Source organism: Copidosoma floridanum, unplaced genomic scaffold (assembly GCF_036245765.1).
Source record: "Copidosoma floridanum isolate Cflo_tuat_1 unplaced genomic scaffold, Cflo_Japanese_pri ptg000008l, whole genome shotgun sequence".
NCBI lineage: Eukaryota > Metazoa > Arthropoda > Insecta > Hymenoptera > Encyrtidae > Copidosoma > Copidosoma floridanum.
The window spans coordinates 10,039,274-10,060,708 of NW_028321885.1; the positions used below are offsets into that span (position 1 = coordinate 10,039,274).

Here is a 21,435-nt window from a genome sequence, read left to right on the forward strand (position 1 = left end):
CGATGGAGATAGGCATCGAACTGACCATGCCCAGAAAGGAACTGAGCGAGGTAATAATTCACTTTTCTGTGCCTTCTTTCGACCAATGGTCGCACGTTTGGGAGCAGTCGGTGCGTCCCTATCTATCCTCACTAGCCTGGTCCCACTCCTGTTGCCACGTCGTCAACGTTTCCGCCCGCCTGTTGCCATCACTTTCATCACCGGAGCCCAGTAATTTCTTTCTCTCCAGCGTAAGCAATATGACGGGAATCGTTCGTGCTATCACCATAACAGCAGCAGAGGAAACCGTGCGGTAGGTGAAAGCGATCCTCAGCGATCCGATGCGCTGCACCGAGTTAAGGGGCTCCTGGATATCCCTTTTCGCTAGCGCGTCCACCCATACCTCCACGTCGTACATTAGTATCGAGCTGGAGACCGACGCCAGAAGCCGTCTTTTGGCCTTTTGCGGGCCCCCAACGTTTGGCATTAACCGTGAAAGCGCCCTGGAAACCCTAGCGGCTTTGTTGGCTGTTCTCCTGTTGTGCTTCCAGAAGGTGAGCCGTGAATCGATCCATACTCCTAGGTAGCGCGCCACCGGACTCGTGCAGATAACCTTACCCGCAACGTTCAGGCAGAAGTCTCCCCTGAACCATCTCTGCCTGGTGGGAACGACCATCTCTGTCTTTTCAATCGCAAGCTTAAAACTGTGATCCCGCAGCCACTCTGACACTACCGCGACCGCCCACCGAATTTTACGCTCGGCCTCCTTTGGGATCTCGCTATGACGTGCAGTGCTATGTCATTAGCAAAACCCGTCAGCTTGACCCCCGGAAGCATTTTAAGGTGCAGAAGTCCGTCATAGACCAGGTTTCATAAGTCAGGCCCGAGGGCAGAGCCCTGTGCGACTCCCGACGTCAGGCGCCTCTGTCTTCGTCCATCCTTCGTGTCGTACCGGAGTATACGATCCTGGAAATAGCTATCCAGTATCTTTCTAAAGTAGTCTGGTTCATTCTGGCGTCTTAAGGCCGTCATGATGTCAGACCGTTTGGCCGAGTTAAAGGCATTCCTGAAGTCGAGAGTTGCCAGGATACAGACGCTTCTCGTCTTATGAGAGGGCTTCCATGCCTCCTTAACCGACTCAAGAACCTCGGCTACAGCCATACCCGTCGAACGCCCCTTTCGGGATTCGCACTGATTTTTCGAGAGGCTGACTTCTTCTCTTAAGCGAGTTCTTATCAGCCTCTCGAGCATTTTTCCGCAATTGTCCAACATACCTAAGGATTAGAATGACGACGGGACCAGAGGGGAGGTTTGCCCTTGTCCTAAAGAACAAGCCTTTGAATCTCTCAACGCTTGCTGAACAGTCTAGCGCGCAGGCACGGATTGAACATGTCCAGCTAAACGTCCGGTTTCTCCACAGCTATGACTTTAAGGACTCGGGATGGCACCCCGTCCGGGACAGGGGCCTTTCGCCTCGGCGTTACCGATGCCACCAACCTCAATTCATCAAGGGTAAAGAGAGGCGCTTGGCCTGTATTTGTGTCCTCATGCCTCCTATAGGTATGCATCGAAAAGAGGCAAAAGACCACCCTCTCTGAAAAGAAAGGTTTCTTCGGCGGCGTTGGATCTTTTTAACGCGATGCCTGCAGTCTTTTTATCGCGATCTTGTAGCCCAGGCCCCAGGTATCTCTATCCACTTCAGCGTTGAGTTCGCGCCAGCATTGATTCTTGCTCACCTTGATCGCCCTCACCAAGGCTTTTTTGCGTTCCTGTACATGGCAACAGCTACCTTGGCGTCTTCGCAAGTTCTGTGTCGATGTGCAAGAAATCGTAGGTGCTGCGCTTTCTCGCGCAAGTTTTTGATTTCTTCGGTTCACCAGTAATACGAACGTCGACCGTGTCTGGCAGACCTTTTGGGCATACACGCATCCCACCATTCCTTGACCCGTGTCATAGTGCCGCTCATGAGTTTCTTGACTTCAGCTGTATTAGTGATTTTGCTCAAATCAACAGGAGGGGGTGCACTTACCATGGCTTTCTGCAGCAAATCTCGATTAAGTTTTGCCACATTTAACCCGGTAATTCGCCTGCGGATTACTTCCCCCGACCTTTTTCCACAGTTCTCATTCAACATGAAGCTGACACACTGGTGACAACTAGACGTGTAGTTCTCTAGGACTTGCCAGTCAGACACCCGCGCCGCCATTTGTGACGACACCAGCGTAAGATCGATGATCGTGCCTTGGTTAATCGGCTGCTTGAACGTTGCTGGACTACCAGAGTTCATGACGATGAGATCTAGCCTTGCGGCCATCTCTAGCACCGCCCGCCCCTGGAGTCGGTTCTTGACTTTCCCCAAGCGATGGCCTTGGAGTTAAGGTCGTTGGCCAACACGCTCACAGCATCCTTGAGTTCGGCAAGCTACCCTCTATAAACCCCAATCGGAATGTTAGGGAAAATATAGCAACTAACATAGTATACACTCCCACACCAGATCCACCCGAAACCGTTTCCGCCTTTAGTATCGTATATGGAGAGCCTGTCGCTGTGGATCAGGATGGCAGTGAATTTCGTCCTGTCGCAGTACTAGCCTCGGCTCGGGAACATACGGGATGGCTCATTTGTAAAGAGCAAGTCCACTATCCGGGCACGTGCAAGCTGGTCCAGTAGATCGTGTGCGAGTACGGTCATATCAAGGTTTACCTGCAAGATCACCGCCATTTTCACTGAGCTTCTCCTGTAAACACCCGCATCGCTTGAAACCCAGCAGTCCCAGCGACGTTTCCGGTGTCCGGTTTCGGGACGACGCATTTCCACTGGTAACGGCTCACTTCTTTTTTCGAGCAGTTACGTTCCACATGGCTCCTTTCACCACACCTCCAGCACGCCCTGGTCCTGTCAGATCCGATTTAATGTAGACAATTTATTTCCCTCTGACAAAACCAGACGACAGCTGCACCATCATGACAGGGGCCCTTTCTTGCTCAAAGCAGCGCCTAAGTGAAGCCTGCACGTCCTTCTCTGTCACCGTAGGGTCAACGTCTCTAATCTTGTTTGTAAAGCGCGGGGCAAGGGTCATTACGCCGCCAGCGCCCGCCACTTATAGTAGCAGTATTAGTAGCAGTAGCAGCAGCAGAAACAGCAACAGCAGCAGTAGTAGTAGTAGTAGTAGCAGTAATTGTAGCAGCAGCAGCAGCAGCAGCAGTGTTTATTATGATACTGTATTTTAAAATATTAGAAAAAATAGTCATACTCACATTACAAAATTTTTCATGCATAATGTAATTTGCACCCTTATCTTGAAAATCGTGAATTTTTGTGAAGTATCGATTTCACAAAATTGAAGAACAGTACAGCCTTTAATTTCGTACTTGAAAGTTTGTGATGATGAAAATCGTCGTATATTTTCAAATGCCAATTTCTTAATTATAAAATTTTATAATCTTATTTTACGTGCCAAACACCATATTGCTGATACGTACTAATAACATTTAAAATTGATCCATGAATATTTGAATCCATACTCTTATACAGATACGTATATTTTTCTCTTAAAAAAAATCCTCGACATTAAAATTTTGATCTCTGAATACTTTAATTCCATGTGGTATATATGTTTATGTAATGAAATATTGTCATACAAAACTATAAGTCGTATATTATTTAAGTGTATTGAAATAATAGAAACATCATTAACAAAAGTAGAACAAACTGAGTAACACTTGATAATACTTGATTATGTTACTAACAAGTCTATAATTTTGTAGATATGCATATTTATCATTTTTGTGTCTTTTTTATTACTCTGTTTGTGTTGAATTGAACAATGTTTCTTTGTTAAACTAGAACCATAAGTGTATGTATTGTTTTACTATCTCTGATTTAATCTTGAAGTTGTTAAGTTATCGACCCAATGCAGATATAGAAGTAGCACAATGCCTGGCTTTTTTTTATTCTCTTTTGTACAGATCTTTGTATATGATGCTGTATAACCTCCCCCTACTGATATATGTTTTGCTGGAGCCAGATTTTGCAGCTGTTTAAGAAGGTCACACAGCTGATACTAGACCTATACTGTCAGTTTTGACTGATTCAAAGGCCCTTTTAGCTATGTATTTGTCACATCAAATGCTGGACGCTGACACACTTAGGGAATAGTGCCCTGTCTAAATATTACATCATAGGAAATTTTAACTCAACTAAGTTTCTAGTTCAGCAAAGAAACGATTCGTAATTAGATACTTGATGTTTCACTTTCTCTTTATCAGCCAATATCATAGGAGTTTTATCTTTTTTATCCTTCAAATCTCAAAAGACACATGATCCCTTCGTAAACGTATGTAAGGAAGTTCTATATAGTATTTAATAAACTTTCTGCGCTATTTATCGACTGCTACATCTCCTAATGTAAATATATATTTCAATGTGAATACATATTCATATTGTTATCAATTTAAAATAGCTTTACAGGTGTCTAAAAAAAGAATAAAATAATCAAGGTGCGTAAATCTTCTGTTAAACTTTATAATTTTCTGCCTTAACTTTTTTCTCACTAATAGTTATCTTCATCATTTTTTTCCGTCCTTACTATTTACTACTAGCGGCCCCCCGTCTCACCTTCGCCTGAGACTCACTAAATGAAACACCGTAGTGTGTTGACATGTAATGTGAAACGTTTTCAAATCACAATTTTACATCTACTCCTGACACTTCTCAAATTAAAAATCTTTTTATTCTTCTTAAAAACATATTTGTTGGAAATCCATACAGTATATTTGGTAAACTAAAAAGCTGCTAAAAAAAAAATAAGTATAATTATGTGGAAAAGTACCGTGCGTTCCTTATGACTTTAAATGATTTTTAGCCCTAAAGGGCCGTTGATTTGCAGTTTCTTCCGTATAATATATAAATAGGGCTATTTTTTAAAGCTATAAAGATTTAAAACTCACAAAATATATGTCATTTAAAAAAGTTTTCTTCTTTTATCTGACAACTTTATCACCACAGCAACAAAGTCCTGTAGCTTAATCTCTACATTTTTGATCGCCAAAAAAATACAAATACATATTCTACCTATTTGAAAATTTGAAAAATTCAAGAGATTACCATAAGGGTTATAGTAAAAAGCTGATCTCTTACTTAATAAATTTTATACTTATCGATTTCGATGCTGCTTTAATGTCAATAAATGTTCAGCGTCGTTTTCTTTACGCTAACGATTGCATTTATTAGATACATTTGAAGTTTTCCTTCCAATTTGACTTCTTGCCACTTTTGTAAGCCCTGAAGGCTATTTTTTTCAACTTTATAAGGTTGTAATGTATTTGTTGGCAAGGTAATTCAATGTCCCATGACCCTGGAAAAGACTGGTGAGCTTCTTAAGTAATCTCTTTCTTAACTTAAGTTTCCAGTAAAGGTGATTACCTCTATAACTCAGGGTGATCTTCTCGGGCCTGTTATTGTAGCGCCACACTGATCGGGAGGAAAACTACATTATTCAAAGCTTTAGAGCTAGTCGTATGGTACAACGTCAAAGACGTTGTTGTCTAAAACACCTTTTTTTGCCGACTCAGCTGTTTTGGTGATCTCAAGTAAAAACATTGGTTCGTGATGCTTGCTCGTTGGAGACTGTCCCGTTGGCTTGAGTTTACTTTTCCTTTATAGCTGTTAGGCTCTCACAGTGCAGATCTTGGAGAGGATCGGTGATTCCTGGTTGAATGCTAAGAGTCAAGAGGGTAATATAGTGTCGTCGGTCATCGGGGTTTCCAGCCTTGCGACAAATAACTCCGTTTGAGACGTCTGCCAGTGAATAACTGACTTGGTTTAATGGTGGCCAGCTTCACATAGTCTTCTAGTCACTGAATTGTTTCCGGAAATGGTAGTATAAATGTATTTGTTGGCAAGATAGTTTAAACTTAGGGGCCCTTAAAAAACCGATGAGATTGATGGTTAAGTAGGGACCGTGAATACTTATAATGGCCCTGAAAAGGGCCACTGGTGAAATTTCTAGTTATTCCTCATCATAATCCTTGATAATGGAGAGCAAGCTGTAGGTAGCTTGACTCTTATTCTTAAAGTCTCTGTGTACAGAGACCATACTGGAGGGAGGTACGTTGCTAACCAAAGAATATCTTGTCTTGAGGTCGTTCCTTGGATAACCAACCGCTCATCGTTATCCGGGAAAGTGAGCCTGGAAAATATCTTCTCTGTATGTATGTCGTTGGGATGACTACTAAGAAGGAGGCTGTTGAGGCTGCTCGTACTCTTCAGGGCTATCTTTCCTGGCTTGTATTTAAAGTAGAAATTATCTGACGATACCAGGCTAGATGGTTGAACGGCCACAGAACTCTGAAGTGTTAGAGCAGGCTATGCTTCAGCTAGACACGTCTCCTGGAGTTCCGCTGGAGACAGTAACATTCCGAACGCCTATTTTTCTATGGCTTTCGGTTATTTTGGCCATTCGGGGTAAGAACCGAATTATTTCGCTTTTCTATGAAAGAAGAGTGTCATCGGTAGCCAGAATGCCCAGCTGCATGACTAACATTTCTGTTCTTGGTATACTGCTGATGAACGACTACGATAATCGACAAATAGATGGGGCATCTCATGACTATTCTTCACTATCTTTGCTTGTGGGTTGCTTCAATTTTGCCTCGATGCTACCTATCAGATCTTACTAGACTAAAGTGCAAAGCTTGCTTATTGTAGCAAAACTATGAGCTTAATCATCGCTTTTATTATTACAAAAAAAAAAAAAAAAAAAAAAAAAAAAAAAAAAAAAAAAAACTATGTAAAATCCTTCTCAGGATTATTAAGAATCAGTACGCAAAATTTCAGCAATTTCGGTTCTGTAATTTTTGCGGTTAGTAATTACAACGGTTTTAGCCACTTTGCTTCATATATTAGTAAGATTGCAATTGTCTTTTCTCGTGCTTAACAGGTTTCTCTCTTCTAGCTACTGATTTTTCTGTGACTATTACTCAGTCGGTTGCTTTTTTTGTAATTATTTCCCTAGCGCCCAATTGTTATATTGGGGTTTCTGTGATTGCACAATATAAAGAGAGAGGTTATTATAGCGAGTTAGATGGTTATTTTATTTTTTCAGTAGATACCCTCATTTTTATCTTAATACCTTGATCCGCTTGCATTTTTTTCTAATATAAATACTTAATACAACCTTAAAAAGGCCCGATATTTTAGAGAAAACGCTCTAAACATTTATTCAGTACCGCCATTCAAAATTTTTCTAAATTCAACAGATAGCATACCAGTGTTCAAGACCGATCTCCGTCGAATTTCACTTACAAAGTTATAGTTGGTTTTATCCTATCATAATACTTTCCTGTTCTTTTATTATTCTCAAGTGACAATAAGTTTACAGTATTTAACTGATAATTTACGGGCTGATTTAGCTACCGAAACTTTGGTCCTTAGGAATCTCAAAGCCATTTATATTTATCAATAACCTTCGGAGCTTGTCCTACAGTTCATAACAATTATGAGGAAAATAAAAAATTAGGGATTATAACTGAACTGCCATCCTTGAAAAAATAGCTGAACATTTTTTTAAAATACTGAATTTTGAAATTAGTATAAATAGTAGGGGTAAATGAAAAAAGAGCGAGAGCAAAAATCAGTTTAATATACATACGATGTACTTGGTTGCAGTCAAAAGAGAAAAACTCGTGTCGTCGCTTGCTTTGGCTGTGCGCTCAGATATATAGCTATAGTCAACATTTCTACTCCTCTCCTTATAGACACACATTCGGTATACCCCTTCTACGTCTTTCCAAAATGTGCACCTATATGACCATTTCCACGCGAATCCACTTCTCTTCTCGTAGGTGCACGCTGTCCGATTCTAGTAGTAAGATGTGCACCCGGTTCGACGGCTGACCGCGGCGGGGCGCTCCGATCAGTGCCAAAAAGTCGTCTCACATCGTAGCGTTGGCATTAGCAATCTCTCTACTCATCTCTGTTCAGTGCTGTTCCAGGCTTGTACGTGTTTAACTCCTAACATATATATATATATATATATATATATATATATATATACATACATACATACATACATACATGCCAACTGATGTAATAATCAATACATCAATATTTGCTTGTATAACTATTGGAATCACATCAATATCACTTTAATGTTATATTTCAAGACAGCTGGGCTATGTGGTATCTAACTGTCATTCACGTTAGCAACATTAGCTACTCTTCTTGTCTCCCTTTCTTACTCTCTCTCTCTCTCTCTCTCTCTCTCTCTCTCTCTCTCTCTCTCTCTCTCTCTCTCTCTCTCTAAGTGAATGTACGACGAGCGAGCACTAAGCAATAAGCATTGAGCGTTTAAAAATTCCAAAAATTGTAAGCGGTAAATCTTGTAACTAAATAATTTTATACATTTCTTATTATTTTTTACTATAATAACGTTAGAAATGTACCCATTGATGTTCGCCATATGGACTCAGGGCCTTGGCGTAAACTAAACAATATCTCTCTCTCTCTCTACCTCGACTACCTTTCCTCGACGCCGCCCTTGCCCATGGATGACGGATGAGATTCATTCTCTCATTCGAGAGCGTAATAGGGAGTGGAGGTTGTATAAGAGAACCAGGCGTGATACACATGGAGTAGCTTTTCGCCGTCTGCGTAACAGGGTGCAGGTGCTTTCCAGAAATGCGCTTTACGCTTATAATAAAGATAGGCTTTTGTCCTGTAGGCGTCCTGCGGACATGTGGAAATGTCTTCGTGATATTGGAGCATCGTCGAGTGCGAGTGCATCACCTGCTATCGCATTCGATGGTGACGCCCTTAATCGACATTTTGTGGGTGCTCCGTTGGTTACCGGTTCCTTTGCTGGCCGATCATGTGATGTGCCATTTGAGGATAGATTTTTTTTCGGCCATATTAATGAGTTGAGTTTGCTTGAGGCTTTTAGTGGATCAAAGACCAATGCCTGTGGAGTAGATGGGATCACGTTACAGATGTTGAAGCTCGCCATGCCTTTCATTACGCCCATCCTTTTAAACATATTTGATTGTTCCCTTCAGTCGGGTATATTCCCGACTGTTTGGAAGAAAGCACTTGTGACCCCTCTACCTAAGGTGAAACAACCCTCTGAGTTAAATCATTTTCGGCCCATTAGCGTGACATGCGCGCCATCGAAGCTTCTCGAGGCGGTGGCACTCAGGCAGATGTCAGCTTTCGTGGAGTCTAACAGACTGCTGTGCCCCCAGCAGTCGGGTTTCCGTAAGCACCACAGTATTCATACTGCACTGATCAATCTTGTTGATGAAATTAGGGCGTCCATGGATGTAGGTCACGTCACGTTACTAGTGTCCGTGGACTTTCGGCGCGCTTTCGATGAGCTTAACATTGATGTGCTAGTAATAAAGCTCCTTTCTCTTGGTTTTTCCGATTCTGCTTGCGGCTGGATCAAGTCTTTTCTTTCTGGGCGTTCACAGGCGGTTAAGATGCGGGGCGGTTTGACCTCTGGTTGGCTTGATCGTTGTTCGGGTGTTCCTCAGGGTACTCTATGTGGACCGCTATTATTTTCTTTATATATCAATGATTTGCCCTCAGCTCTTACATCTTGCTCGTGCCACCTCTACGCTGACGACTTTGTACTAAAATTCTCCGGCCCAGTTAGCCAGATCCGTCGTATTGTTGCGGTCGTGAACGATGATCTGGATCATGTTTTGGGTTGGGGTCATGACAATTGTCTTTATCCTAACTGGCGCAAATCTTTTGCCGCATGGTTTGCCTCTAGAAGAAATTTGGCCACCATTCTCAGTGAGGCTGACCATGCCCCTACCCTTGATGGCCAACTGCTCCAGATCAGCGATACAGTTAAGCTGCTTGGTGTCACTCTTGACTCTACCCTTTCTTGGGGCCCTTTTGCAGCGGAAACCTCTCGAAAGAGTTATGCTGCCCTCGCTCGTCTTCGGAGATGCCGCGACGCCTTGCCCCGTTCAATTCGCCTGAATATAGTGAATGCCCTCGTGTTCCCCTATTTTGATTTCTGTTCCGGCATTGCATTGGACCTATCAGGTGTTTTGGTTACTAAGTTGTCTCGTTGCAGAAATGCTGCTTTAAGATTTGTCACCGATGTTGGTCGTTCCGAACACATCACCCCCGTATACAGAGCACTTCGTATATTGCCTTTTACTGAGCGACGAGTGTACCTCTCGTTGTGCCTCTTGGTCTCGATCTTGCGGAATGGTCTACCTGAGTACATTGCTAATCAACTCCAGTTTAAGCCTCTTGGAGATTGTGGCTCCCTTCGTCGCTCCCAATTTGATTTGGTGATCCCATATGCTAGCACCTCTTACTACCAAAATTCGTTCCGCGTAGCTGGTCCGCGACTATGGAATACTCTTCCGCATGATCTACGCCGACGCTATGATCGGCCCTGTTTCAGGGTGCTCCTTTACAGTTACTTTGTTGATAAGACGTTTGGTCGCCTTTAGTTTGCAAGTGTTCTGCTCATAGCACATTACTATTTACTAAATTGTTATGTTTTTATATTTGATTTTTTTTTTTTTTGTTTTTGTTTCCTTCTCTCATATATATATATATGTATATATTTTCTTTTTGAATATATATGTGTATGCATGCGTATGCATGGTTATGTGCGTATGTATGTGTATATATTTATATTTTCTTTCCTTATAGTTTACTTCTTTATTTTTGTTATACCTTTTTTTTTTTTATTATGATTTATTAATGCGAATTTTGTTAGGCCGATGCCATTGTATTAGCTCAGTCATTTTGTTTCTTTTTATTATATATACACTATGCCTCGGCGTTGTAGGACCTTGAGTCCATTGTCGATGAAATAAATTCAACTCAACTCAACTCAACTCTCTCTCTCTCTCTCTCTCTCTCTCTCTCTCTCTCTTTCAGTCTCTTTCATATTAAATATAAAATACCTAAATTAAAATGCATTCACGCTGATGAACGACTTAACGACTGCAGTCGAAAACACAGCAAACGACACAATTTTTTAAATTAAATTCACGTAACTATCATAATAAATAACCATTTGAGGATGGTGAACTTCCCGCTCGGTGTAAAGAAATATCGTATTCATCTCTTCTCCAAGAAGTACTACATCCTAAGCCACGTTCATCGTCAAAGGACACGCAGACGGGTTTGTGTTACTTTTTTGCCTCGTGACGTTCTATAGAATTAATTATTTAATATTTTCAATTAACTTGTATGTCAAAACGAAAACTTTAAGGCGCTCCCAAAAAATTACAGTAAATATTATACTTAGTTCTTTATTAAACAATCGTTTGGGGAAAGATTGTGGGAAAAAGTACAGTCGCCTCTTGACTTAAATTGTACTCCTTCACAATTGTTCTGTAGATACCTACTTTTTCTACATATCCTGCTTTCAACCTGTGTTTCTTTCAAAGAGTGTTTCGCTTTCGCACTATTCCGCTATAGTGAGTCCAGATGCATGCATAGACGCGTATTGTACGTGGCAGTGAATGTCTTTGTATTTAAATATTAACAGAAATCGAACTTATAGTTATATTACAAGTAAATATAATAAATACAAAATAAAAAATTAATGAAAATTTTATGTAAACATTCAAGTATTGCTTTAATAAATAGACTTTTCTTTTGAAATAATAAAAATTTTAGTCATCCCAATCTAACACACCAGATAAGAATAACTAGAGGTTTAAAAGAAAGCAGTTTTTTATTACTCATATCACAGAATTATTTTAATAACTAAATTTACAGAATTTTACCCTAAAAATTATGAAAATTCATGCTCAAAAGAATAAAAAAACTTGTGTAATAACAATAACAAGATACATAAGTACATTAATATTTTTTAACTACTCTAAAGATGTAACATGAAATTTCATAGCTCTAGATGACGAAAATTTGTCAAAATTTGTCTAAGATACGACTAATTACACACGCATTAGTTAATATTTTTCCAAAGTGTCGTATTTCAATCATCTTCTATATGTACAGAGAATATTTTTTATACACATTCGATAAAATTTTCCTCATGACCGAGACAAAAGTCCATTTATGAATAAAAACAAGGAACAAATATCTAGACTTTTTTTTGATGGACTAATTGCCAAATCTTGTTTTTACGTGAAAATCAAAGTAATTTATCAACTATTTTATGTACTACTTGATTTTTACGACAGAACAATTTTTTAAGTTTCCACCAAAATAGTTGTTAATAACCCTTGACGATAAACAAAAAGGTCGTAAACTGCAACGGAAATCTTGCATGTGATATGTTTATTCTAAGCTGCCCTATATTATTGACTTAGTAATGATGTAATTTCACTTATTTTGCACTAATTGTATAAGATAAGCATTTTATTACTTATGTGCTGTCTGAAGTTTTTACGGAGAATGCTTTATATGTCTTGGTTTAATTAAAATGTAAAATAACGTTTATTAATCAAATAAAATGCCTTTTTTTGAATGTACGTCATTATATGTTTTTTCAGAAAAATTTATTTGATGGTCTTGAAGAGGAGAGTCCATTAGTTGAAGCATTTCAACCTCGACTTCATGCAAAGCGTTTAGTTTTAAAACCAAAATTAGTCGTTACCAATATAATAGATGAAATCAATTCAGCTGAACAATGTAACCTTAGCTCAGCAGAGACAGATTATGCAGATCCTGAAAAAGAAAATGATTTACAAAATAATGACCAACAGTTGAATTCAGGACAATCTACCTCTTGGTTGAAATCGAATATTCCTCGAATAAATACAAATTTGAATGAAAAGTATCAAGCCAATTCAAGTAATTGTTCAAAATCTGTAAACTCATCGTCAATGGTAGAAAATTTGAACAACACTGTAGAAGAATTTCAATCACGTGGCAGTTCTCAGATTTGCACACTATCAAATACTAAAAAAGATTTAATAGAACGAAGAGACTTTGAAATTCCAATTGAAGAACATTCTACAAACTCTGAGTTAGAAGATAGTCCTTTGCCAAGTAATCCTTTTCAAATGACAGCTCAACAAAAACAATCTTATAATTCAAACATCAAAACTAATATTCAATTACAACGTCATGGCTACTACACAATACCACCTTTAAATAAATTAGACGAATATGTAACAGATAAAACGTGTTTTGTTCCTCATTTTACAATTGGTCGCCATGGCTATGGAAACGTTTATTTTGCAGATTCTTTTGACGTATATGGACTGAACTTAGATGAAATTGGTACGTACAAGTGAAAATATTTGAATTTACATACTAGGGTCATTTTTTTACAAACCGGACAGATTTTGGAAAAAAAATAAAAACATGTTTTTCATTTAGCTGAAATTTTTTATTGGTTCTATATTGCAAAAAAAGGTATACGTCTTTCTCAATATTTTTGGAATTGTAGGGTATTGAAAATTTGAGATATTAATGGTTTTTGGTGTGAAGACCCATGTAAAAAAATTCATTTTAAAATTTATATTCTAAGCTACTAAAAATATTTAAATCAGTTTGTAAATATTGCCCCACTCTCCTAGCGAGTTGTACATATTTCAATCGTATTCTACGTCAAATTTCCTATAAAAAACTTTTTTTATAAATGGAGAAATTATTTTTACTATTAAAGATAACTTAATTATTCTAGCCATATGCGTCGCACTGGCAGCAGCGGCGCGCGGGTTCCTTTGCACGCCATACGCACTCTCTAACCCCATATTGTTATCTTAGTATTATTAAAATTCATTCTATAGTTTTTATTTGTTTGATAAATTAAAAATACTTACAAACGAATATGGTTGTATAAATGATTTTAAAAAAATATTTTAGAAATTACATAACAAATTTATGGTATATTACGTGCCTAAGCCAAAAAAGTAAAGAAGTCATAACATCGCCCGAATATTATTGCCCCAGGTGAAGCCAAGGATGGTATCGGGGTGATCTGAGACTTCTTTATTTTATTGAACGTGGCGCGTATACGATTTTGCAAGCTCGTAGCTAGAAAGTGACTTCTTCTGTCTACGTAAAGGACAGTAAGTAGTCACTTTCTGGCTATTAGCCGGTAAAAGACTTTTACTACTGTTTTATTATCATATTAAAAATTTATCAGCTTTTAATGTCTAAGAAGAAATTAAAATCATACTATGAAACTGTAAAGGGTCTTTTGTCGTTGTCACGTCAGCGCGACATACTATTCGAGTTTAAGGGTTCGCTTAATACCTCGGGACACATGCTGGGCACGTAAATGGGACACGGGGCTAAAGTGGTAGTTCTCACTAACGACACCATATTTGCAAAAGAGCTACGACTGTTTCACCCGACTAGAATGGACTTCTGTGTAATATTCCGATGCACTTGCTCGCGGCTCGTTTAAGATTGGTTGACTCTACCGGGAGGGTCGTACCGAAGGGTATCCCGTCCGCGATCTAGATGATACTGTCGCGGTTTCAGGACAAGGTATCGTTTCTAGAGGTTACATGGGGGTAAATGGTAATTTGACTCGTGACCTGACTCGGTTTTACTAATACCGTTGCGAGTACTGATTTTCGCTTTAATCCGATTAGTTGTTGCTCCGATGGTACCTCTACCGTGGTGGATAATGTGTACGCGTGAAACAAACTTAATAATTATCGATGATCCACGGGTACCAATACCGTGGCGGATAATGGTGTTCGCGTAAAACAAACTTAATAATCCTCGATGATCCACGGGTACCAATACCGTGGTGGATAGTGGTGTGCGCGTAAAACAAACTTAATAATCCTCGATGATCCACGGGTACCAATACCGTGGTGGATAGTGGTGTGCACGTAAAACAAACTTAATAATTCCCGATGATCCACGAGTACCACTACCGTGGTGGATAGTTGTGTGCGCGTAAAACAAACTTAGTAATTGACCCGGCCGCAAAAGAGTAAGAACTAGAAAAGAGGGGATACCAAAAATTTGTCATATAAACTTTAACACTAACTTTTATATAAATATAAAAGAGAAGTACACGGCGAACTAGTGCGAGCCGAGGCGAGTGAAGTATTTGAAATGTTACGTGCTCGTGGAGGACTGAGTGATAGTAGAGGCGGACTCTAACTATTTAGTTGACCGTTCGAGGGTGCAAAACAAAATTAACTGTCTTTTCTGGGGCCTCCAGGCCTCTTTATAAGGAGTAGCGTACCTCGGTCACGCGCTGGTTCAATAACAACGCAGGAAAGCTTGCCGGGGGAAAAACTGGAAAAAATGACAATAGCTGAAAATCCAATTGGCTAGAACTGCTCTAGTTTAGCACTTTCCGCATCCGGTTCACTCTCCTCTTTGCGCTAAGAAAAGGGACGGAGATTTTCTTCCTTATGCCCTTTCTTTCCCTTTTACATACAAATTTGACAGGATTTTAATATGATTTAACATTAACATTAAGATAGAATATTATTAATATTTACTAATGCTAAACACCGGTCGTTTTTTCAACTAAAAACTTATAATTATGATATAAGTAGTGATAGTTATAATAATCATAGTAGTAATAATAATAATAATAATAATAATAATAACAATAATAATAATAATAATAAAAATAATAAAAATAATAGTAATAATAATAATAAAAATAGTAATAATAATAATATTTGTAATAATAACTAGGCTTTTACTAATGTTTTCGCTTACTTCTATGTATTAATTCTGAGCTATCCTAATGTTTAACTTTATGTTATTTAATCCTTATCTAAAATTATATTTTTCTTTAATATTTTAGTTTAACTGTTACCAGTTAAACTTTTGTATCTATGGTTGTCGAAAAATAATTTGTTTTTCGTTTCCGGTCAGCGTAGGCCAGCGTGCATGTACATAAATCATCATTGTACTGCAGGTATAAGTTACTTGCAGGTGATTCACCCCTTTTCAAATGCACGTTGGTCTTTGCTCAAGTGCCTTCAAAACAACATGTTTAGGGAATGGGCAGGGAAAAAAGAATTTGTTTGTAATTTTAGTCTACCGACATGACATCGTTATAGCTTTTTGAAAACTTGCTGATTACTATTTTTCTTCATTGTTATACTGATCATTTGTCAAATAGTAACACATTTCATTAGGAAGAGCTTCTGTTCTACAAGTAAATAACTATTTCAGAGTGCGAATAGGATTATTTATTCTTTGAAGACTTGCTCTAGCAGCAAGTCGTTTCAAAGTCCTACCTATTTTCCTCACACGGTCCCTTGCCGCGAGATGTGGGGAAAAAAATCCAGTCACCCGCTATTTCAAAATCTTTCAAGTTATGTGTGATGTTAATTATATTCAGTTTATTTTTGTACTGGGCGTTTGCACTTTCTAAAAGATACATTATTTAATTTATACTTTTTAAATTAGTTTTTATGAGTTCTATTTGTTGATTTTGTTACACGTTAATAGCAATAGTATTATTATGTAAATATTCAGAAATGGAAACAAAACTGTTCACTTGTAATTCATTTTGATTATCTTTATAGTAAATTGGAAAAGGATGTATCATTACTTTATCATTATTCCTTCGAAAACAACAAAAATCGTACGTCGACATCGCTGGATTAACTAAATTATTCTTCATTGTAAAAATGATTTCTATATCAATGAAAAATACATTTTCAATAGAAAATTTGATGTAAAATACGATAGTAACATTTAAAACTCACTTAAAAAAGTGGGATAATGAATTAACATCGATTTTAACATCCTAATTGCTTATGACAATATATTGTGTGGTGTTTGTTGGACAAGGAGAGGTAAAGGCTAATAAATAAAAATATTTAATAGCTTAACTTCCAAAGAATGAACTTGAATACGAACTTGCTAAGTCAATAACGAACAAAAATAGTTGAATAATATTCTTACGAACATACAAAAAAAGTTTTTCCTCGATGTGAGAAAGAAAATGATATTTTAGATCAAATGTTGTTAATTTACACAATATACAAGAATGAAAAGCAAGAATAACTTTAACAAAATTTCCGTGCGATAATCGTTTTACTTTTTCTACTATCTCTTTCAAATATAACTTTCAATGTGCATCGAATAAGCTTGAAAATAATTCAAAGCAAAAAATAAAATAAAGAAAAAAAAGAACTCACACTCCAAGCCTATAAATGGTAGTTTTGAAAATGTTCTCTTTTTAAAAGAGTAATATTCAAATTTTATTCATTTAAACAAAGTGAAAAGCCAAAATCACTCTTTTTAAAAGAGCAATCTTAAACCTCCTCTTTTGGAAAAAGTAAAAAGTCAGAATTACTCTTTTTAAAAGAGCTAACTTGAATTTCCTCTTTTTAAAAGAGAGATTTTTGAACATTACTCTCTTGAAAAGGGTAAGAAGCTTGAATTACTCTTTTTAAAAGGAGAAACTAAAAATTCTTATTTTAATAAAATTCGCCCTTTTAAAGAACCAAGTACGCTTTATTTTTTAAACCACAAAAAATACGAATTAGCATGGAAAAGACTTTTTACGGTGAGAGCGGAATATGCCTGCTCGTGGATCCATAACCTCGCAAGTACCTATGTAGACCAAAAGATGAGGCCCGAGGGTGGTCGAAAATTTAAACCAGCCACGACCCCCCCCTCCCTAAAGTTAAAAAAACATGATTCGTGGGGATCCTAAAAATTTTTGTCATATTTAATTCTCGTAAAGAGTTATGCGGTAATTAAAGTAGTGCCATGTGGTCGATTTACAAACTAAGTGGTTTTTTGACCAACGGATAGGAAATAAAAAATTGAATTGTGAAGTTTTGTTTTGTGGCAAGATTAAAATTTGTCTTCTACTTGAAAACCAACCATGGATCCATTTTTTCGAAAGTTGAGCGTTAAGTAGAAGAAAAATTCTAATCTTTCCGTAAATGACACTTAAGACTGTTTAATGCGAGTTGTATAAAACTTAATAGTCACTTTTTGGATGGAAAACCACCTTTACTTTTTTTGTAACAATTTTTGTGGAGTAACTAGCTTTTTTAATAATTCGCAAAAAGATAATCACACAACGAACAAATAATAAATGTCATCATTTAATTTTTATAACAATGAAATATCTTGATAATTCTATAGTAAGTGAGGAATATATCGTAAGCTAATTATTATAGAATTAAGAAATCTTTTCGTGACTAATTTAATCAATTTGCATAGTACAGCACTCGTACACCGAGATCAAACTGTAAAATAGATTCTTGATTAGAATAGAACTTGATAGAAAAATCGCAAAATAAAGTATCGAAATTGGAGCACGACACAAGATTCAACGGTTTATCGGCTTATAAACTACGAGGTATCAGAATTAATAAATTTATGAGATCAAGTGGAACTCTCTGTTACGAAGTAAAGCATGTCTACGAAGCAACCTCAAAGACTTAAACTGCTTTTACGACAAGGAATCATCAGCAACAAATCGCGAGCTTGAGTTGACCCTCAGAAACTACTCATTCTTACTTACGGTTACCAATCAACTAAACTTGGAACCGGACGACAACTGCCCACGAGGAAAGAGATACCACTAGGTGCGAGACTGCTGCTGCCAAGAAAAGAAAGAAGTACTCCTTGTAGTCAAGCTCCTTGACGAAGTGTCCGAGTTCTCCACGCCCCATTTCTTTTCATCACGCCATCTCCCCTTAATTACTCAAAGCTGCTGAAACCGCCAATTTTCTTCGTTGGTTTTCGCATTTCCTCGCATTTGGTCGTAATCCTATGCGTGCTTTACTTATGCTCTTTATGGTCTTCCCATATCGTGACTCCGCAATATATTTGTCATTAGTTTCTATTAAAGTATTTTTTTTGTAAATTACATTTTTTAGCTTCAGAGTAAAAAAAAGTTTGTAGCTCTAATAGAACCGGAGTTGTAAATTTTCAGTCCCCTATATTTCTAAAAATATTGCGGAAAAAAATCCTCAAACGTGTATATCTTTTTTTCTATAGCCCCTATTTGTGTCTTTTTTTTTTTTTTTTTTTTTTTTTTTTTGGAAATTGTGCTCCATAATGAGTAATTGCAGCAATTCACAAAAATATTGCAAAGAAATTATTCAAGAAGTAAAAGAATATTACAATTTTGAATAACTGTACTCATACACTTATCATCAAAGCTTGGATATTTTTTTTAACAGCCTGCCTTTGGCGTATTTAAAAAATATGCGCAAAGTTTTTGTGAAGGAATCATGAAATGTAGATACGCTACTTAGCAATGAAATTACGTTCTTAGTAATTAAATGTGCTCCACAAAATGCTCTTTTTTTCAGCAAAACATCACTGGAAAACGTTTCTTATAAGTTTAATTTTTATATTTACATGAAGCAGATTATTATTAAGAAATCGAGTTATCATTAGGTTATGTTAGCTTGTTTATGTTTCTGTAGTAAATGAGCTAGAATTTTTTTTGAGGCTCACCATTTTTATAAACATACAACTATGATACAATTAAATTCTAAGGAAGTTAAACGGACGATCCGAGGCTTCTTTCGTCCGTGGGTTATATTTTATGTTTCGTGCCCCCGTGGTTGGGACGAAAAATAGTTTTTTAAAATTGTCAAAATTATAACACGTCGGAAAAATTACTAAATTTTATGTGCATTCTTATTTTAAAAGCTCTGCTATTTTGAATGGTAAAAATCCTATTAAAAATTTTCTAAAATTTATTCCAAAGTTAGTAAAGAAAATCGTTAAATGTTATAAGCTTTCTACAGGTGTATCCATACACTCATAGACTAATGCATGTATTGCTTTGTATTATGTTAACAACACTTGTAGAAAATCAAATAATACTTTGAATTCTACAGCATAACACATCATCATATAGAGAGAAAAAAATTGATGAATTTTTGTTACTTTAATTTTTTTGAAACTGGCCACCTCAAATAGGAAAATTAATAAATTTAAATAATGTTTTGGAAACTATGCACCAAAAGCAAAATAAAAAAAAAATAAATAAATACCAAAAAACTAGCCGGCAAAAATAATAATTTTTCATCAGTATTTACAGGTATCAAGCGAATCCTGATACATAATAAATTATGTACGTATAAATTTATACATTTTTTTCCGAATATCGAATATATTGCCAATTGATTTTATCTATAAAAACTGATCGACAGAATCGAAACATTTTTCAGCGTTAATAGATACCCAGAAATGAAAAAAGAATGAAGTGAAGAATTTTCAAGTTAGTTAAGGGAGTCCTGAGATATAACTGATAATGTACATAACTTAACCCCCCCCCCTCCCACATACACACTAATGGAGAGAGAGAGAAAAAACAGACAGGCACCTAAGGTAGAGTTCATTCTAATTTTCAACTTTGTGAAATACATTATTCTCATTTTTTTAACGTTATTTTGTGTACATTACAGAGCTTTTTTTGAGAAAGTAAAGTTTCAAAAATACGTACTATCGAACTCAATATATCTGTGTATGAGACTATCAAGTGAAAAACACGAAATTACATTAAGAGATACCAATGTTATAATCATTAACTGTTTTTAAAAGGAAGCCAACGACCTAAGACTCAGAGTCATCCAGACGACGCTCGTCACGAAACGTGAAACTGGGGTTATTTCTAGCTCGAAAATAATTCACTATTTTCCTGCACAAACAAGGACAGTGGGTTAAGCATGCAGTCTCGCAAACTCAGAAGGCTTCTCGTGAATAACATTTTACCTTAGACAAAATTCTCTGTGAATTGAAAATAGTGTTATTTGACATTTTTTTTACCTCTAACATATCCTTGGTCATCGTGACAAAGATATGTTGGAGGTGCGGCACAAAATGTCAAATATCTAGGTTTAGGTTAAGACCATAGTCTACGAAGATGATACTCTGTAAAAGAATTAGTATTAGAATTAGAATTTGCTTTATTTAAGCCTTGTGATAAAGCACGTCTGGCACTTTAAGATGAATACATATACAACGATAATAATAAAAACAAAAACAACAATGCAGCATTTGACAAATTCCATTGACTCAAGTAATACAAAAACACATAACATAACACAACGAGTAGATAGATGATCAATATATATACCCTAGCTTTATAAAGTAGACAGTAATACAATGAGTAAGTAATACAATCATGATAATATAAAGAATAAATAAATATTAAAATAAATAAAAAAATAAAACGCAGACGGTAGTTAAAAGTTTTAAAATAAAAATCTTGTAATAATTATTATAATAAATGTCACAATATCATAAAAACGGATTAGGAAGCTGAGCAGGACTGTCACACCTCCAATTAGCTAGTTCATCATCTAACAGACTTCTAAAGAGAGTCTTTTTAAACCTCAACGAGCAATACTCATTCAAATCATTGAACTCACATAAGTTTAAGAAATTAATAGCCTGTATCAAAAAAGAGCGTTGGTAGGCCTCGGTGCGGACACGAGGGGGACGAAACAAACGTGCAGGTAGCTGAGCTGATGTCATGGTCACAAAGTGAGAGAAACCGAGAGAAAAGGTACCAAGGGCAGCCAAGACAGT

At 37.0% G+C, this 21,435-nt stretch overlaps 1 protein-coding gene across 6 annotated transcripts in view; it reads left to right on the forward strand.

The window, feature by feature from the left end:
* Window positions 1-21,435, forward strand: part of Nup98-96 (nuclear pore complex protein Nup98-96) — a 617,363-nt gene that overhangs the window by 286,859 nt on the left and 309,069 nt on the right. For all 6 annotated transcript variants that reach the window (XM_089589262.1, XM_089589263.1, XM_089589261.1 and 3 more), the window contains one exon: window positions 12,474-13,206. In XM_089589262.1, coding sequence (XP_089445388.1) covers window positions 12,474-13,206 — 733 coding nt within the window. The remainder of the gene's footprint in view (window positions 1-12,473; window positions 13,207-21,435) is intronic.